This window comes from Cydia pomonella, chromosome 11 (assembly GCF_033807575.1).
Source record: "Cydia pomonella isolate Wapato2018A chromosome 11, ilCydPomo1, whole genome shotgun sequence".
Classification (NCBI taxonomy): Eukaryota; Metazoa; Arthropoda; class Insecta; order Lepidoptera; family Tortricidae; genus Cydia; species Cydia pomonella.
Window position 1 is genome coordinate 10,556,252 of NC_084713.1, and position 20,398 is coordinate 10,576,649.

Here is a 20,398-nt window from a genome sequence, read left to right on the forward strand (position 1 = left end):
CGCGGTAGGCCCCCTGAGCTTATAAGACGACTCGGGGTCACCACCCGTGTGATATTCTACTTTATTTTTATGATACAGGAGCCAAACGAGCAGACGGATTACCTGATGGTAAGCGATTACCGCCGCCCATGGACACCTGCAACACCAGAGGGGTTGCAAGTGCGTTGCCGGCATTTAAGATGGGAGTACGCTCTTTTCTTGAAGGTGCATGTCGGTCTTTGGGTCACCAAGCTACATACGTGTACGACTGTACGTGTACCAAAGTCCAGTTGTTCCGGAGTAATCGGATGTTAGAGTTATGAATCGGATGGAGGGTTACGTTTTTTCCTTTTAAGGTACAGAAACGGAACCCTAAAAATCGCGTAAATTGCGGATTTTGTAGATTTGGGCGATTATAACCCTAAAGGACTAGTTTTTAGGGTTCCGTACCCAAACGGTAACCACGGGACCCTATTACTAAGACTCCACAGTCCGTCTGTCTGTCCGTCTGTGACCCTGTATCTCATGAACCGTGATAGTTGAAATATTCTCAGATTATGTATTTCTGTTGCCGCTATAACAACCAATACTAAAAACAGAATAAAATAAATAATTAAAGTGGGGTTCCCAAACAACTAACGCGTGATTTTATTTGCCGTTTTTTGCGTAGGTAATGGTACGGAGCCCTTCGTGCGCGAGTCCGACTCTCACTTGGGCGGTTTTTGATAGTACAGTCAGCGTCAAACAAATACTTCGTAGCAGTCAAAGTGGCCAAATAGTTCGGTACACCATACTAAAAATATGGTACTGACGCTGACTGTACCATTACATTAAGGTAGACTAAATTTACTACAATACTAGACTAGAATTTATTGTCTCTGTAGATCTAAAGATTTCTTCGAACTTACATTCATATGCTAAGTAGGTATAGGTAAGTGCAGTGATTGTTCTATAATTTCTAATTTTTATTAAGTAAAAAACTAGTTTTGAGGTAAAATACTAGTTTGTTTATACCTACAGTAGAATACGCATATAATGACATCGAAGGGAAGTGATCAAGTGACAAATAAAGCGGATGTCAAAGAAAGCATAGTGGATTAACTTCTTATTTTTGTTAACTTTTCCAAATTAATCTCAAATTCCTTTGTGAGAGATGAGTTTTATTAACCAGTACCAACTGAGTAAACGCCCGATATAGTAAACACCCCTATAATGGAACAAGCATCAGTAATGGGATGGTATAGACAAATTCTGTAAAACAAGTATTTACCATCAGTTTTTAATCGCTGCCAACATTTTTCCATAAACAAGAGCCAAAGAGCTGCTTAAGTTACATTTTTCATTGATATTTGTTAGTTTGAAAGTTAATAGTGCCTTACATTCCATGACTGGAGCATTTCGTATGGGATTTAGAAACAGCGCGCCAAGCGGAACGTTTTGGATTCTCAAAATCCCATACAAAATGAGACTTAACGTAAACGCGTACGTCACGTTACGCCATCGAATAAATTTACACTAGGGGTACAGGCCCTATAAATTGGCGCTATAGCATAGTTTTTATAACCAAAATCATCTTTTGAGAGTGTGAAAAGTAGGGGGAAGTTTGTATGGCGAAACAATAACCGCTGGACCGATTTAGATGAAAGGCCATGCCTGGATAAGCTAAGTGAATCTGCCCCCAGCGAGTTTTGGCTTGTAAATTTTTTTATTGATGATATGGCTTTATATTAGTAGCAAGTATGCAAAATATCAGCCCCCCAAATGTTATAGATTTTGGTAAAAAAAAAAAAACTTTATTCAATTTTTTTTTTTCTAGCGAGCCGATTTTGACGTGCGCCACATATATTATGCATATAGTAAAGGCAATTATACGACATCAATTTTATTATAGAACACACTGCGATACAAAAAAAAATGAAAGTACTTTTAGATCGGCGACACCTCCAAGTTTTTCAGATAAAGATAAAGATAGTTTATTATTCAAGTAGGCATATTACAATGCGCTTATGAACGTCAAATAAAGCTACACCGGCTCTAGCCCTACATCTCTGACCCGAGAAGATTTAAATCCCCCCTCAATTGGAGGAGGGTATCCCAATATGGACCGGCAAGAAACTCGGCGGGACACATCTTTTCAAAACATTACATCTTATAATTGACATGCATTAAATAAGAAAAATAAAATACAATTTAGATTACTATAGAAATCATGCGTAATTGCATGATACAGTAGCTACTTTTCTTTATAGAAAATTGATAAAAGAATATAATATATGTATGTCATATAAAATCATACAAATACGTAGCTCTTTCAGAAAACATATCGAATTCTTATAAAAGAAAAAGAAAATGAAATTAATAAAGAAATGAGAATAAAATCACTTTAATGACTGCTCGATAGATCATATTTTTTTAGTGTTTTATATCTATTAATGCCACTAGTAATAATCAGATAAAAACTTATATTAGGTATTAAATGCCTTAATCACAGGGTATAAAATTAAAACTAAACTAGCCATAAAATAAAACTACTTAAAAATTAAACTAATATTAAATAAAACTAAAAGTAAAAGATATACTAATGAACAAATTGGTTATAAAAAGAATACCCCTTCTAAAGCCTCCGCCTGCGGCAAAGATCCCATAACGCTACCTCCGCGTTACCTCTCTGTATTGCCAGGGATATACGCTGGGAGAGCGCCAGCCCTATGGTCTCCAGTGGCGTCGATCAGCCGTGCCGACAGGGCCCCCATGAATGTTTTCATGTCCGCCGACCAAGGTCCCATTGTCTCCACTGCAAGCGCCGCAAACTCATAATCTTGCAGTAAAGATGAGTATTTGCGGCGCTTGAGTAGTTGGGCCTGGTCGGCAGCAGCGCCGGCTTGTGCGCGGGTAGCCTGGATGTGGGACAGCGCAAAGGTGTCTACGCATGTGGCGTCCCACACCAAAGGCCTACCCAGTCTCCACGGCACCAATGTGGCTCCATCCGGTCGCTTGCCATCGTCTCTCGCCATGCCTGTGGGTTCTAAAGTAGCAGGCACAGAGACGGTAGCAAGCGACCGCCGAATCAGATCATTAATAGTGCCGTGGCGATATAATCGGCCGGCGCTTTTGGTGCATGAGAGGCCATGTCGGCCTAGCCGGTCCACGTCCTTGCCGCATGCACAGGTATGGGCGGAGCATATTTTGGCTCCAATAATGAGAATATACATTATATAAGTCTGACAGATTGCTATACCTACAAAAAGTATTTGATGTGCTTTCTTACCTGAGCTGTGTCACCTATACAATGATTTTACATATACACACAGTACAATGATTTTATTTGCTACTTGTTTTTACAGTTTCTGGTTTGGACCATGCATGTTTGTCTGTCAAGTAGTCCTCGACTCTGTAATAAGCCTTCAACATCAATGACTTCTTTAAGTACCTAATTCTTAAGAGCTGGCAAAGGTAATCTTAAAGAATCGTCAGGTAACTTGTTATAAAAATGAATGCATTGCCCAACGAATGACTTTTGTACTTAGCGGACACGAAACTTTATGATAGAAAGCTTATTTTTATTTCTAGTGTTATAGTTATGAACATCTAAATTCTTAGTGAGGGAGTCTAGGTTCTTAACAACATAAATAATACAATCATAGATGTATTGGGAAGCTACAGTTAAAATATTATTTTTTTTGAAAAGTTCTCTTAATGATTCACGTGCTCTTAAGTTACGAATGGCTCTCTATTGTAAGACAAATATAGTTTGTATGTCAGCTGCTCTGCCCCAAACCAGAATACCATATGACATTACACTATGAAAATATATATAATAGACAAGGCGAGCTGTCCCAACATTGGTCAATTGCTTGATTTTCCTAACGGTGTAAGCGGCCGAACTTAGTTTCTTTGCTAGCGTTCTTATATGAGGACTCCATTGTAGATTTATGTCCAATGTACTAACACTTAGTTTTAAACCTTAAATGTTACTAACCATTATGGACCATTGTTGTCTTTTGAAATAAATAAATTAAATTAAACCAAGAAACAGTGCTTTATCTACCATCTCTAAGCATTCATTATTCAAAAGTATCTTCACTTGATCACTTTTGATTGTATATAAGTGCCAATTACATCCACACTTTATCAGACCTGGGCTATAACCGCGTACATCGAAGTAAGTCAATTGCAGGCATTTTTCTCTGTCACTCTAGTTACGTCTTAGTTGGAGTAAAAAAGAAAGACCCCCCATTTTGCGAATTTCTATTTTCGCGCTAAGCCCCCTGATATCAGACCCGATTTCGGGCCCGAGAAAGAGTATTTTGCCGTTTCACCAAATAAATATTAGCACATCGTTTACATTATTTTAAATGTAAAAAATGGTTCATTGCAAAAAATATGAAACATTGAACAATTTTGGCAATTAGAGACAAAGTATTTTTTTAACGAAAACGATTATCAGACATGAAATCGGGACTGATTTCGGGTCCGAAATCGGGAAGTGTGGATGTATTTGATGCTTTCCGCATCTTCATATCAAGTGCCAATTACGTCCACACCTTATCAGGCCTGATATCAGACCCGATTTCGGGCCCGAGAAATAATAATTTTCCTTTTCATCAAATATAAGCACATCGTTTACAATATACAAATCCTCTTTATTGCACAACCTCTGAAAAAATGTAAATGGAAACACATATAATACATAGATAGAGGTAAACAACAGGCGGCTTATCGCTACAGAGCGATCTCTTCCAGATAACCTTTAGGTAGTAGAGAAAAGAAACTTAATTTAAATATAATATTTGAAATGTAAAAATATGGTTCATTTGCAAAATAACAAATATTGAACATTTTGGCAATTAGAGACAAAGTACTTTTTACTTTTCAAATATTGTTAACGATGTGCTGATATTCCGTGAAAAGAAAACGCTTATCAGGCCCGAAATGGGGACATTTCGTGAAGATATCGAAGTGTGGATGTAATTGGCGCTTCATCAATAATATTGGTCACTTCCACACCACCAGGGCTATACCTAAACGCGAAAATCGTAAGTATGCAGATTGCAGGCACTTCTCTGTCACTTTAATAAAACTACGTCTCATTGATCGGAAAATTTAATTAGATTGACGAAAACTTGTTCCCGTCTGGGCGGATTTTACCATTATCTGCTTATTTTTTGCGCATGGCAACATTATTGAATCGTAAACTTAAAAATCGTCGCCCCATCCCTAGAATATCACTCTATGTGTCAAATATTTATAATCTGTGGTTTGTAGCGAAAAGTGGACGCCAATTATTGGGCTGTACATTCTTGGGATGAGCAATCCCGGGTCGAGCATTCTCGGTACGGGCCAATAATGTGCGACCAATATTCGGCGTCCACTAAATGGATTCGCATTATAGGGTCGTGTATTATTGGGTTGAGCGTTATCAGGCTGTACAAGCTCGGTCCGGGCCAATAATACGAAGCCACTGTTTGTACAGGGCAATAATGTACAACCCGATAATTGGCGTCCAAAAAAGTGGTCGCCAATTATTGGGATGTACATTATTTGGCTGTGCATTAACCGGACTCTTTGCAATCATTCTTCAAACCATTTTTCCATAACGTTACAGTTAAAAGCAGTGGTATTAGCACGACGTCGGTGAAGATGAGTAAAAGTATTCCAGATCGGTGGGTAATCATGCATATTGTTGTTATTTGAGTTGAATTGTTCAATTGCTTTAATTCATGTTCCTTTCAGGTGGATACCGTACAAAGCATGTGGAAAAGTAATAGAAGGAACAAGGATTGTTTGCTTCAAAGTTCCTCTCAGGAAGGTGAGTACCTCTTATTGTGAGAATGGTTATCATTTTATGTGTATGCATCCAACTTATATAATTGGCCGTCACAATATTGAATGCCAACATCCGTTTTACTATTGGAGAACCATTCTCTTGATCTTGCCAAAGATGTAAAACTGTTTACAGGGCTCGATGAAGCATGGTTGTTATAACCTATTTTAAAGATTCATATTGTATCACGACAGGACATTGCAATTTAGTTGTTTTACCCGATTCTTTGTTATAAGAGATGTTCTTACTGTATTTTTGGTACTTATAAAAAAACACTGAAAAAAATTGGTCCAACTAGTACAATGACAAAAATGTACTAGTTCGGTATTTTAATACATTAAGTACACTGGCACAAACTGTGCAGAATAATGTAATGGAACAGTTTTAGCAGACATTTTGTAAAGTAGTACCATTCAAAATTTGTTGTCTGGGTTACTCACATGCAGTTGCAACAGAGTGGTGGCTATGTATTGTTTCGCTCATATCAGCCGAGAGCCATTTGGTCATCATCTAGACACTCTGCGTTAGTTTGGTTAAATCACTTGGATCGCTTTGCTGTCAGTGTCACTCCTCGCTCCCCTTCTGTATTGCTAGAAGTGTAGTAAGAGTTTAGTAGAATTAGTTTGGCCTAGTACAGTGCAGGGAATTGAGTCTTTTTGACTTTAGTACAAGTACTACACAAGCCTACTTTATGCAACTGATTTCATAAGTGTAAATAAATATTTCTGCAAAAACAAATATGATTAACCCAACTTTTGACTTGAAAACACACAAAACCAAATAATGTGTGTGCTAAATATGTCCACAAATATGTTGTTACTACTGCTTGTGCCAAATAAAATAAATTTCTTTTTAAAATAATTTTTTTCCTTGGAAACCTTGCACTTCTGTGTCTCAATGAGAAACTACAGCATTAAAAAAACTTAGGCATTTGTATGGTATTACTGCTGCAACCATTTCTGATCTATAAATCGAAATACTTGGAATAACACAAATTAAAATATTTTCATAGAAGGTAATTTAATTTGTTCTTAGAACATTTCTGATCTATTATTATGATTGCCACCCACTATAGTTCTCGGTCAAGTCCTGCAGCTTCAAACAGCTAACAGGAATGTAAACTCCGATGAACTCAGTCCGAATGTGATATATTATGGATGTGCAAGGATGTATCAGCTGTGTCTATGCAGAGTCTTCACCAGCCTGTGTTTCCCCTCAGTATGTACTTATTTAGGCTAAAGTGTCCAGTAAGCACCCTTACCAAAGTGCGTAATTGGTTCCTAGAAAGCGCCAACGCGTTTCTGGACGCCTTTTTGCTGAAGGCTATAGAGTGCTTTGGAATGATTACAACATGTTATTACTCTATTTACTGCTTGAAATGAAATTTAAAACAGAGTATCAGAGTCCAAATATATATGTATAGATATCCTTTTCTATTTATTTAGTACAAAATCAAACATGAATGTTGCTGACTTGAGCCACAAACCTTAGTTTTGATGATAGCGCCATCTGTAATGTAACTTTTACACCATCATGTAAAGTAATGTAACTTCTGCTTTAGTTTAAAACGAACGTTATAGATGGCACGACGGGTTTCTAAATTGTTTATTTTATTTACGAGTACCGAGTACACAGATGGAAATGTGTTATGATTTACACTGGTTTTTTTTAGATACTATAGATATCCATACTTCTTACGAATCCATACAACAGGTAGGCCATTCCTTGGGGTTCTAATAGAAAGAGTTTTCACATTGACCGAAGTGCCTTATGCAGTAAGGTTTATGATTATGCCCATTTTTTGCGTTCAAGTTTAGTTTAGAAGAATAAATATTTAAGCAATGAATAAAATATAATAAAATATCAAAGAGCTCAACGCGGGTGCGGAGTGTTAGGCTCGGCAACGCGCATACGGAGGCTGGCAGACTGCTTAGCATCAGGCGGGCCGTATGCTTGTTTGCCACCGAAGTAGTATACAAAAAAAATATACATATGTAGAAAAGCACTTTGTACATTCTCTAGTAGGACAATGTAGTCCTACTCGAACTTCTACTTTAGTACCTATTGTGAAACCAGTGATATGGAAAAAGCCGTCACTCTGAATACCGTTTTATCCAATTTTTCTATAAACAGGGATAAAATGTTTTTACTACGCGTATTATTAGGCGTGGTTGCATTCAGTGTGACGGGACACCCTTTTTAACCGATTACGGGAAAGATATATGAAAAATATTTTTTTTTGTTTCCGTACTTTTCTTTCAATAGGCAACTACTTAGTACTAATCGAGACAATTCTAACAACCCAAAACACAATTAGTTTGCGTTGTTTTATCACAGAGTTCCCATGGCCACCTGTCTCCATCATCAGATCAGCTCCAAGTCATCATAATATTGCATTGGCATCCGATTTAATATATAAAAAAAATTCAGCTCAATCGGAAATCAGGAAGTGGGTAAATTTTAGCTTTCAAAATTTGACCAACACCCACACTAACATACCTACATACTAACAGGGCAAGTTAAATAATAGTACATTACGATACAAGTGCGAAAAATAGGGAATCCGAAACGAGTGGCGATAAATTAAAACACGGCCGAAGGGAGTGTTTTAAATTGACACGAGTTGCGAATTATCTTTTCGCACATGTATCGTACAACATATTCCAGTGCATATGGCCCTTTTAATTTTTGACATAGTTACGTAATGTACTATTTATCGCACTAGTGCGGTAAAGTAGCACCATATGTAGTGTAAAAACCTTGTAACAATCGGGCGCTATTAATGCACTCTACGCAGCTCAATAGAAATGGCAAATAATGTAAACATTCCAATTTACCTTCATTACTTCGTAATCTCGCAACCTTTTTGGAAAATCCACAGTTTGTAGACTTAATTTTTATATTTGTATATCTTTCTAGGTAAAATATTTGATAATTATTAATATTTCTGTAAATATAAAGGAAATAGACTATGTCAATGAATATGTATACCTTGGGCAGATAATATCACCTGAAGACCAAACGGATAAGGAACTCGAGAAAAGAACCACGAATGCATGGAGAAAGTTTTGGTCTTTGAAAGAAGTATTTAAGACAAAAGAAATACCTACAGGACAGAAATTTAAAGTTTTCAATAGTTGTATAATACCAATAATAACTTATGGTTGCCAAACTTGGGGACTTACAAAAAAGCAGCACCAAAAACTTAATGTGTGTCAAAACCATATGGAAAGAAGCATACTTAATATAAAACTTAGAGACAGAGTCAAATTGTCCATAATTAAGGAAAAATCAAAAACAAAAACAATAACTAAAATAATAAAACAACAGAAGTGGCGCTGGACAGGCCACATGATGAGAGAAAACATAGATAAGTGGACAAAGGACCTTGTAGAGTGGTGCCCTAGATATAATAAAAGAAAGAGTGGTCCACAAAAGTATAGATGGTCAGATGATTTGAGTAGAATAGGAGGAGGTAAATGGATGCAAACAGCAAAGGAAAGAAATAAATGGAAAGAAATGGAGGAGGCCTACGTCAAAGGACGAGTTGAGGTCAATGTTGTGAAACAAAATTAATTACATTAATTGTGATAACTGAAGACTTCAATAATAAAGGCTATTTACATTACATTACATTACAATATTTCTGTAAAAATAACCTTCGTCAAAATGTCAGGTTATAAGTCAAATGCTAACAAAGTCTGTAATCTGTATTGTGTCAAAATGTTTAAATATTAGTACATTACGATACAAGTGCGAAAAATAGGAAATTCGACACGAGTTGCGAATTACCTATTCGCACATGTATCGTACAACGTTTTACAGTACATATGGCCCTTTAAATGTTCGAAACAGTAACGTAATATGCTAATTTTCGTACTAGTGCGGTAAAGTAGCACCATATGTACTGTAATAGTACATTAAGATACAAGTGCGAAAAATAAGAAATTCGAAACGAGCGGCGATAAATTAAAACACGACCGAAGGGGGTGTTCGACACGTGTTGCGAATTACCTATTCGCTCATGTATCGTACAACGTTTTACAGAACATATGGCCCTTTAAATGTTCGACATAGTAACGTAATATGCTAATTTTCGCACTAGTGCGGTAAAGTAGCACCATATGTACTGTAAAGTACATTAAGATACAAGTGCGAAAAATAAGAAATTCGAAACGAGCGGCGATAAATTAAAACACGACCGAAGGGGGTGTTCGACACGTGTTGCGAATTACCTATTCGCTCATGTATCGTACAACGTTTTACAGTACATATGGCCCTTTAAATGTTCGACATAGTAACGTAATATGCTAATTTTCGCACTAGTGCGGTAAAGTAGCACCATATGTACTGTAAAGTACATTAAGATACAAGTGCGAAAAATAAGAAATTCGAAACGAGCGGCGATAAATTAAAACACGACCGAAGGGGGTGTTCGACACGTGTTGCGAATTACCTATTCGCTCATGTATCGTACAACGTTTTACAGAACATATGGCCCTTTAAATGTTCGACATAGTAACGTAATATGCTAATTTTCGCACTAGTGCGGTAAAGTAGCACCATATGTACTGTAAAGTACATTATTTGCCACTTCTATTGAAATCCACTTTAGTTACGCTGTGTTCTACGATACATAAAGAGTGGTTCAGCAAAAAAGTGGCAGTGAACTATTTGGTTTTTTTGCTAATTACGAAGGAGTTTATTTTTTTAAAGTAATCTGTAGATCTAATACTATAACAAAAAAACATATCGATAATTATGATATTGTTTGCGTTTTCTCATTTTTATTGCAATGTACTTTGGATCCTTTTGAACAACACAATTTGACTATCTTCACTTGCCGTTTTCCACAATGCCACAATTGATTTTCCATTTTCACAACTTGTTTTATGCTTTTAGGAATATCATCTTATCAATAAGTTATACCAATGAACTGGATTTTATCTTGGGTAGTCAGGAACTCTCTCCAATCTAACCCCTGAGAGATAAATTTCTGTAAAAATGGCAAACACACAAAAGTGGAAAATCCATGTAACTATGTCAAAGTGGAGTTAAATATAGAAGAAAGTATTAAGAAATAAACAGGACAAGTGGGAGTTGGACTTGCCCACCGAGGGATCCGTATTTTTTAGTATTTGTTGTTATAGCGGCAATAGAAATACATCATTTGTGAAAATTTTAACTGTCTAGCAATCACGGTTCATGAGTATAGCCTGGTGACAGACGGTCGGACGCGACGCGATAGAGTCCCGTTTTACCGTTTGGGTACGGAACCCTAAAAACTGTTTATAGAAACACCTCAGAAATTCTCTCAGAAGACGCTGTTCAACAAGTGTTAGGAGATAGGACATAGGATATTACTATAAAAATGCACTGCTTAAAAATACCACGAAATAAAATGAAAAATCCACATGTGCTGCAACTTTTTTCCGAACCACTCCTTATATGTAAGCTATTAAGTATTATGGAAGTTGTAAATGCTCTACACCACCCACAAGCCAAACCTAACTCAACGCACCACACTATCCGCAATTAAATAGCAGGTGCTGCCAAAGGGTAAGCCGACAATGAATGCATTATTGGTCCAGCACTTGTTTGCATAACTGTCACCGCCTGCCCATTCACTCAACCACTCTACCTCACTAAAACGGCAGAATACCTCATATTTTCTGTGACACTTGCGACCTTTTTTAATCAGCATGGCACACCACAGTTATATGGCAAACAGAGCCCCGTGGATCTGTGTTAATTTGTTCTGCATAGCACTTGCATCGCCGAGATATCAGAAGTGTGTTTGGTTTGCTACTCGGAATCATGAAGATGTGATAATCGAGTTCAAGAGATGACTTGAGCTTTGATTTTATTTACGCTGCGACCTGTAGCGTAAAGCGTAAACTTGTAGGTCGTCTTTTGGGCTCCGCGCCTTAAGAAAAGAAAAGACTAGCATGTGCAATATCTTTATTTGATTCTATAGTGTTGTTCGGATTTTTCCATATCGGTAATAATTAATTTGAATTTAAAAAAGATCTTGACTATTACCATATGAAAGTATTGTTTTATATTTTGCCTATTTGATTATACATATTGCCATGCAATTAAATAAAATAAAAAACCGGACAAGTGCGAGTCGGACTCGTACAGGAAGGGTCCCGTACCATTATCTATAAAAACGGTCACCCATCCAAGTACTGACCCCGCCCGACGTTGCTTAACTTCGGTGACTGGATGAGAACCTGGAGATTGGAAAGAAATATTTATTTTTTTATTCTGTTTTTAGTATTTGTTGTTATAAGGACCGTATCGAAAAGAAAGTAGACAACTTTTCAACTGCATATTTTTTTTCACGGACGTCATAGACACAAATATGTTTTATTGAAATATAAACCTATTTCTTAACTCTATTAAAACTAAAAATAAATTGGACATTCTATCATATCTGTCAAAATGGGAAAGATTAATTTAGAAGTGAGAAAAAATATTTTGGACGACTGGTGGAAAAATAAAGGGTTAACTATAAGAAAGCTTGCTAAAAAATACAATGTTAGCCCCGCAGGTGTACATAAATTAATTAATAAGTTTGGCACTACTGTTACCTTAGAAGATCTACCAAAGTCTGGACGAAAACGAGGCCCTTCCGACCCGGAATTGCAAAGAAGAGTCGTTCAAATGTTCAATCGAAAACCAACTCTGTCTATTCGGGATGCTGCTCGTAAAGCAAAAACTTCTATAGGAATGATCCAGCGTATCAAGAAAAGGTGCAACCTGAAGACGTACAAAAAACAAAAACAGCCCAAACGTGATGAAAAACAGACAGTTGCTGTTCGAAAACGCACCAGAAAACTTTATGACCGAGTTCTTACAAAAAAAGTGCAGTGTATCATAATGGATGACGAAACTTATTGTAAATTCGATTACAAAACTCTACCTGGCCCACAATTTATAACAGTTTCGGCAAATAAAAAGGTTTCTCAAAAAGATAAGTCGATCAATATGGAAAAATTTGGAAAGAAAATTTTAGTTTGGCAAGCAATTTGTCAATACGGACTGAAATCAAAAGCTTATTTCGCTACGGGAACTATAAATGCCCAAGTTTACCGCGACGAATGCCTACAAAAGAGGTTGTTGCCTTTTATCAAGAAGCACAGGATGCCTACATTATTTTGGCCAGACTTGGCCTCCTGTCATTATGCGAAAGTGACTAGAGAGTGGTATAAGGCCAACAAGGTAGATATTGTAGAGAAAGACATGAACCCGCCTAATTGTCCGGAAGTTCGCCCTATCGAGAGATACTGGGCCCTTATGAAAAGATATCTTCAAAAAAATGCTAAGGCTGCAACTTCCCTTGCTAACTTTAAAAAAAAGTGGCATATGGCTTCTGAAAGCGTGACCAAGAAAGTCGTCCAAAACCTCATGCAGAACATCAAAAGGAAAGTCAGATTTCAGGCAAAGTAGGGGCATTGCAGTTGTTTATCTAAAAAAATATCCTTTTTCAGATTACATATTTCTATTTACTTTTGTTATTTTTCAAAAACACGATCTAATTATATAGCTTTTACACTAAGTAGTTGTCTACTTTCTTTTCGATACGGTCCTTAGCGGTAACAGAAATACATAATCTGTAGAAATTTCAACGGTTCATGTCATAAAGCCTGGTGACAGACGGACAGACGGACGGACAGCCGAGTCTCAGTAATAGGGTCCCGTTTGACCCTTTGGGTACAGAACCCTAAAAAAACACTGATCTTAAGGACTTTCAGGTGGTTAAATTTTCTTTTAGGATCTTTTAACAAAATGAATATACCTTCTTAATGCTTGTTTGATTTTTGTAGTCCAAGCCTGTAAATATCTAAACCTGAAATAAATATTACGGGACATTTGGGACAATATAACACAAATCGGCATAATCCTACTGTAAGGCAGGTCCATATAGCAAGGAAATTGCCGCATGACGCAAGTCTCTGTGTAGACGTCGAGCGTCAGTTCGAACGACAAGCCACATCTATGCAGATCGAGCTGCTTCGCAGGACAACTTCCTCACAAAGCGGCACTTTCTGCGTGGACCCGCCTAATAAGGCGTCTATGAACGATAATATAATGTAATATTTACATAAATAGAAAACATCCATGATTCGGAAAGGCCTATACGTGCTTATTCTCAAATAAAATGACCTTACGAGGATTCGAATCCAGGATCACCAGCTTCGTAGACGGGGTCACTACTATTACCTGTGGTAAAGTGGCTTTCTTGGCGGCATGTTTTAAAGCAGCTAAATGTTTGTAAAAAAATGTTGGTTCTTTTCTTTGTTGTTCCTGCAAACAAGTTCTACGTCCATGTAAAAGATATGTACGAGGTATCAACTCGTAAAACGTAATAAAGTGTGACCAAAGTCGATAACATACATTGTCTACTCTAAACGTTAAAGTAAAACTCACGTAAACATTTTTATAGAACTGTTCGTCAGTGAGCGCACACATTTATCAACCCAAGTTAAGATCTCAAAACATGAAACGAAATCCTTTATTTAACTCCCTGTTAGAGTGAGGCAGTAATAAAACGCAATTGTGCGTATTGAGGTAACCTTAATCCGTTATACATCCATCTCTATTTGATCGCCTGCGTGTCAAAATATTTGTCCCCACCAAAAGGAGGGAGGGCTTGGAAACGACTAATCCCATATTTGATAAAACAGCGGGTGCCTTACAGTGTCGACTACCCTATGAATAGTTGATTCTTTTTTCAACATCTTTTGAGTTTTTTCTCTGGTTTTTAATCGGTTTCCGTGACGATGGCGCTTTGATTCCCGGTTCTTTATTCATTGGGATCTAGTCATAAATTCTAATAGTTTTGTTCAACTTTGAGTTATAAAGGGGTATTAACTTAATGGCAATCGGTAGGTGTAATATGATATGACTCGTGGCTATATGTCTGTTACCTTATATTAAGTTTCCCACCGGTTATGATTTTGGAATTTTAAATTTGAATTTTATTCTCTGAATGCATAGCTCAGTCAATCCGGACTCATTTTATAATTTCGGCATCTGTTAGGAACTCATTAGTTTCATTGAAGTTTAGTTCCACTTTTTTCTTACTTTTGTTGTAATTATGATTAATGGCGACAGGGGGAGGCGTTTACCTTTCATCCAGGTAGCAGATGGCAAGTCAATATGTTGTCCTTTCACTGTCCAACTAATTGCACCGTTTTTGTAGTACCGTGCAAGATTGAGCATCTTGGAATAAATAATAAGTACTAACCAGATGTGAAGTGCGATTATGTCGCGTGGTAGGCTGCGTGTTTGTTTAACTAAAGTGTGATGATCAATATTTTTTTACGATATGTTTTGACTTTCGATGCGCGAAAGCGATCGTGCAGATGGGGCCGTTCTATCAATCAGTGAAACACTAATACTTACAGCCAGCAATTTTTAGTGTTGCTAGAACCGATTTTGAGCATGTTTGCCACTGGATCCGCTATCCGTTTTGTGTTAACACAGATGACTGAAGTGTTACTGAAAGCCGAATGACTGAGATTAGAGCAAAATAATGTATATTTGCCGATTTCGGAAAAGTAAGGGAGAAATATTTTTGGCCACCCGGTAAGGTTAATAAGGTGGATTTCAGTTTGGCTGGTCAATTTGTTATAAACAATCACAAACCAACAGAATTTGTTATTTAGAGAATCCACATACCACAACACACACTGGCAACATTAATTGCCGTATTTGCTGTACCATTTGTAGATACCGCGGCTCACCGTCTAGCCCGCACACAATTGGTGCAACGACTTCACAAATGCTTATGTGTTTATTATGCGCGCACACGAAGATGTCTTATGAAGTTATAAACGACAGGCATTTCTCATTGTGTCATTTCTTATTTTTATTTTCATCTGTATCACTGTTAAGCTAGTGACAAATGGATCTGCCATTTCTTCGTTTGTATGAGACGACGTTCTCACAACCGGATTCGTCTTAAGTAATTATTTGATGTTGATATTTGTGGTTCTCTAGAACAGGTGTGAATCGGCAATAGAAAACATAATTTAATGCGATTGTTGGTTATCTGACGTCGTTAATCGATGTAATGTGGTATCGGTATGTGGTCGATATCCCAAAATGCAATCGGTATTGGTATCGACTCTTCTCCGGTTCTAGTCGCGCGCGCATCGTGTGGTCCTCGATACCTTTAATCGTGTGAAAGAATAAATTCAATATTCTTTACTTCGACTCTGAGCGCACTGGTCCCAGGTGTCCGATGAATTCCATGAACTGTGCCCGAAAAGCAACTTTATTGTTTACACTATTATGACATGAAGCCATAACAAAGACATGATTATTATGAGGTATCGGTTACATATACGATTATTTCTATGATTTTGTTTTTAATCTAAAACATTGTAATATAGATGTAAAGTAAATATGCGGGTTACTGTGTCCGGAGCGTTCCAATCTGTTATAATGTAAAATTTTGTTTATTTTTCGGAAGTAACGTTGTTGGTATCGGGGCGGTCACATGATGGTGCCCGATTGACCCACTCGGCTCGCAATGGGTTAAAACATTTTACGTACATATTTTAAAGTAGAACACGCTTTAATATCACTACGGAAATCTGAATCGGGAGTGGTATTGCATTTCTCCGGTTATCAGGCTAAATAAAAAAGTCATAAAACGATGACGCGCTTGGGAACACGGGGTGGGCAACGCCGAGCGATATGGCCCGTTTTATAGTACCGACAGCGGCGAAAGACCCACCATCGCATTTATCGCTTATCAAAGTGTAATGATATAGTATTACATGCTCGTAAAAATCCCGCCTAAAACTAGTCCAACATGGGTTGCATTAAGGACGGGTCGAATTAGTTCTCGCAGCGTGTTGAATATTCATTAGGGTGTAAGGGATCCCGTAATTAATAAAGAAACCGATCAAGCGTCAGTAACGCCGAAGATGTTACACGATCGCCGCGCTCGCGCCTGCTAACGGGTTCTTTAGAAACATCACAAAGTTCCGAATCACTCCCCAAACCGCCTTTGTTCAATTACCTAGAACCGTCAAAGAGGTTGGCGCTGGCGTACCTCAGCTCTGGATTCAATTCAATTATGGTTTTAATTTATGTGCATAAGGACCCGGTGTGTAGATTGACGTAAATCACGATTATCTCAAGGCGCGCTGGACAAAAGGACTTTCTAATTCAGTTTTATACCTTTTGTATATTAGCGTTAGGAGGTCGCATTGCACCGGTATATACGTTAAGATCGCACAATTGGTTGGCATTGTGCGCGACATTACACCTCAATTATACCTATAAATATACGCAGAAAAAAACCCAGACTTCGTCTTTGTATTTGGGCAGAGGGAGAGCAATAATTTATTCTCTGCCTGGCTTCCGCGTGGCGTCAAACGGCGAGTCTGGGGTTGGTTCGATAAGCCATCTGTATAAATTGAGTAGTCTGCGGTTTACTCTTAAATATTATGACTTATACTAGTACTTAGTAGACTGATACATATCAATTTTACTCAGAAATACTAGCGTTTAATTTATTAATGCGTAATGTTAACAGGCGATTCTTGTCTCAGTAAATGTCTTTATCGATGCGGATGGTAATTGGTAATTAGTACCGATGTGCTAAAATCGGGTTCGCGGCGTAGGTAGTCGATTAGCGTCGTATCGATTGCGGCGCCGATCGGGCAGTGTTAATGGCCTCCCATTTAGCGTACTGTTTGATCTTATAATAGGCATTTGGGACAGTGTTTTTGAACTATGCATTTTTGGTGCGATAATGAGAAAGCTAAACAGCGTTCCGTTCGTAGGAGTGACGTCCTCACGCGATTGCGTCAAGCCCCAAAGTATTGTTGATGAAATGTGGTCATCATTTCATTTGTGTGTTATCATATTTTTTCTGTAATGGAGTCACCACAGTGATGTCAGTGACGATATCTGGCCACGATTATCGTGATCGTTACGCCCTGTCTGCTACATTACTGTGATATGAGTTATGAACTCATTTGTGTAATCATATTTTAATTTCGGATGATTGTTATTGGTGGGGGTTGACGTTAAGCGGTTTAAGGTTAATGAATATATGATGATTAGGCTTGACAAATAATTGATATGTATAAGTGGTAGGCGCCTGCAGGAGGCCACCTACGGCCGGCGCCCCCGACCGCGCCGCTGCCTCGCTCACTCGCGCTAATCAGTGTCGGTTAATTGCTGTTTTGCGCGGTGATATATCGCTATTAACTGTCTTTAATTGAAGATAATACACGCCCATAGCTTTTATGAAGCTTAGCCGATATAATGTGTAATTGCTACTTTTGAAATTACGAAATAAGTCCTGAACTATGCAGAACTTTTTAAACATCATCAGGCCATAAATTAAAATAATCGTAATTGTTCAAATGCGCTGTCGTCTTCCAATTATGGTTAATTAAAATTTATTGAATGTAACAAGTGGATTCAGAACCATGCGCGACACGTCCCTCGTTATTGACAAAGATTAATTAATTGATTTATTTCCACTTATAAAGTACATTATTTTAGTAATAATGTTGGCAACTAGGCGTGGTCTAATACTAGCATAAGTAGTTTTATAAATATTAGTCATAAAAATAATTGGCTAGGTAAGTATTTTTTGACTTGACTGAGTAAAATAAAGTAAAGTAAATCATTTATTTTGCCAAACATTATGTGTAGTTGGTGGATTACAAAGTTATTCAGTATCAATAATGTTTGAACCTTAATTTAGGCATGCAAAAGTTTAATTACATATTTACATAAAACTAAACTATTATTATATATTATCTATTTACAATACAAACGTAATACTTATTATTAACGTTTATAACATTACCTAGTACTACTAATAGGTACTCGTATTTATTTGCTGTACACATTGTTTTGTCCATTCTGAGTCGTCCTTAATATGGAACTTAATATTAACAAATCAATAATTTATAATCGCATTTTTTCCCGAATGCAACAAAAGCTAACCACGCTAACCACGACAAGCCTAGATAAGTGCAGATATGCAGATAAAAATATCCACGCATTAGTGTTTTTACAATAACTAATCCCTTATATAAGCAGCAAGGCAAAGATATCGGCTTTCATGACAATACAACCGACCGTGGGTGGTGCAGGCTCAATCAGCGACGGCTGTTAGTCGCACGCGCCGCTCCGCGAATTATTATTGGCAGCATTTGTCGCTGCTGTCGCGCCTGCGCGTGCCGGACCACCCTGTACTATTTCATGCTATTTTATATTACCCTTTCCTGATATTATCAGTTTTACGGGATATTTAATACAAAAGAATGGGGTTAACTTTTAAAAAGTTTTAGACAGTTCCGAAAACATGTATTATGTGACTTCGAAGTGAAAACTAATGAATAATATTGAATTTTTGACATTGAAATTGCGTAAATATGTAAAGGAACAGTGGTAGTTAAAGATTTAAGAAATATGCCAACGTTAAATAAAGTCGTAAACGTTCTAGGGATAAAATGCATACATGTCTTAAAACTGAATGATAATAAGTGTAGTAAACGGAGTGAAAAAGGTACGTCAGGAATGTCAGGACGCAGGATCCTAGCAAATAAAATCTGTGATTTTTATTTTACGTTGGATCGTAAATAGGGTCGTAGTTGTGTTGTGTTTATTTTCACATGAAGATACCTCCTATAAAATATTATTGAAATTTTGTATTTGCTTATAATACTGTAGGTTGAAGACGTTCGAAATTATGCCTTATACTTTCATGTAGCGCAGCGGTGGTGGCCGAGTGAATATGACGTCCGACTTTCAATTCGGAGGTCGCGGGTTCAAGACCTGGATCGTACCAATGAATTTTTCGGAACTTATGTACGAAATATCATTTGATATTTACCACTAGCTTTACGGTGAAGGAAAACATCGTTAGGAAACCTGCATACATCTGCGAAGAAATTCAAAAGTCCCCAATCCGCATTGGGCTAGCGTGGGGACTATAGCCAGAGCCCTCTCGCGCATAAGAGGAGGCCTGCGCAGCAGTGGGACGTATATAGGCTGAATTATTATTATTCTTACATCTCTTATATATCTTTCCTGTAGCTAATTAGGTTCAATAGGTCTTGCCTGCCTATACTTACCTGTCTACTATACTAAGATAATTTTACACTTAAACATACAGTACAGGGCCTTATCGCGATTTCGATAGTGGTCCCATAATAAAAGTTGCTCAGTATGACCTATATATATTCCCCAGTAAATTATTGCAGGTGACTAAAAAGCATCCTGTATTAATTTCTGGCTCCATATAACAATATTCTAGTAGCGGTATTATACCTACATGGGTCAGAATTTTTAACATGAATAATGAATTAAAGCACCATTTCTCATTTTAATAACAAAACTTCAGTGAGACACTCACAAAAAATATATATTAAAACGGCTCAGTGACGTATTTTTAAGTCGAAATTCGCTCGATATATTTCACTCTTTACCGAGGAGTATCATCAGGAGTTTGCGTTGGCGGACCGGCGCTGACAACACATCGAAGAAACATCTGCCCGCGTAGCCAACATGCCAATCCCACTAATATGGAAGAGTCACGCTGCGCTA

The 20,398-nt window shown here is 37.5% G+C and overlaps 1 protein-coding gene across 1 annotated transcript in view; it reads left to right on the forward strand.

Annotated features, from left to right (window-relative positions):
• The first annotated feature begins 5,546 nt into the window (after window positions 1-5,546).
• LOC133522819 (RNA/RNP complex-1-interacting phosphatase) overlaps window positions 5,547-20,398 on the forward strand; it is a 79,567-nt gene continuing 64,715 nt past the window's right edge. Inside the window, exons 1-2 of the mRNA XM_061858281.1 lie at window positions 5,547-5,642; window positions 5,713-5,788. Coding sequence (XP_061714265.1) covers window positions 5,620-5,642; window positions 5,713-5,788 — 99 coding nt within the window. The 5' untranslated portion in view covers window positions 5,547-5,619. The remainder of the gene's footprint in view (window positions 5,643-5,712; window positions 5,789-20,398) is intronic.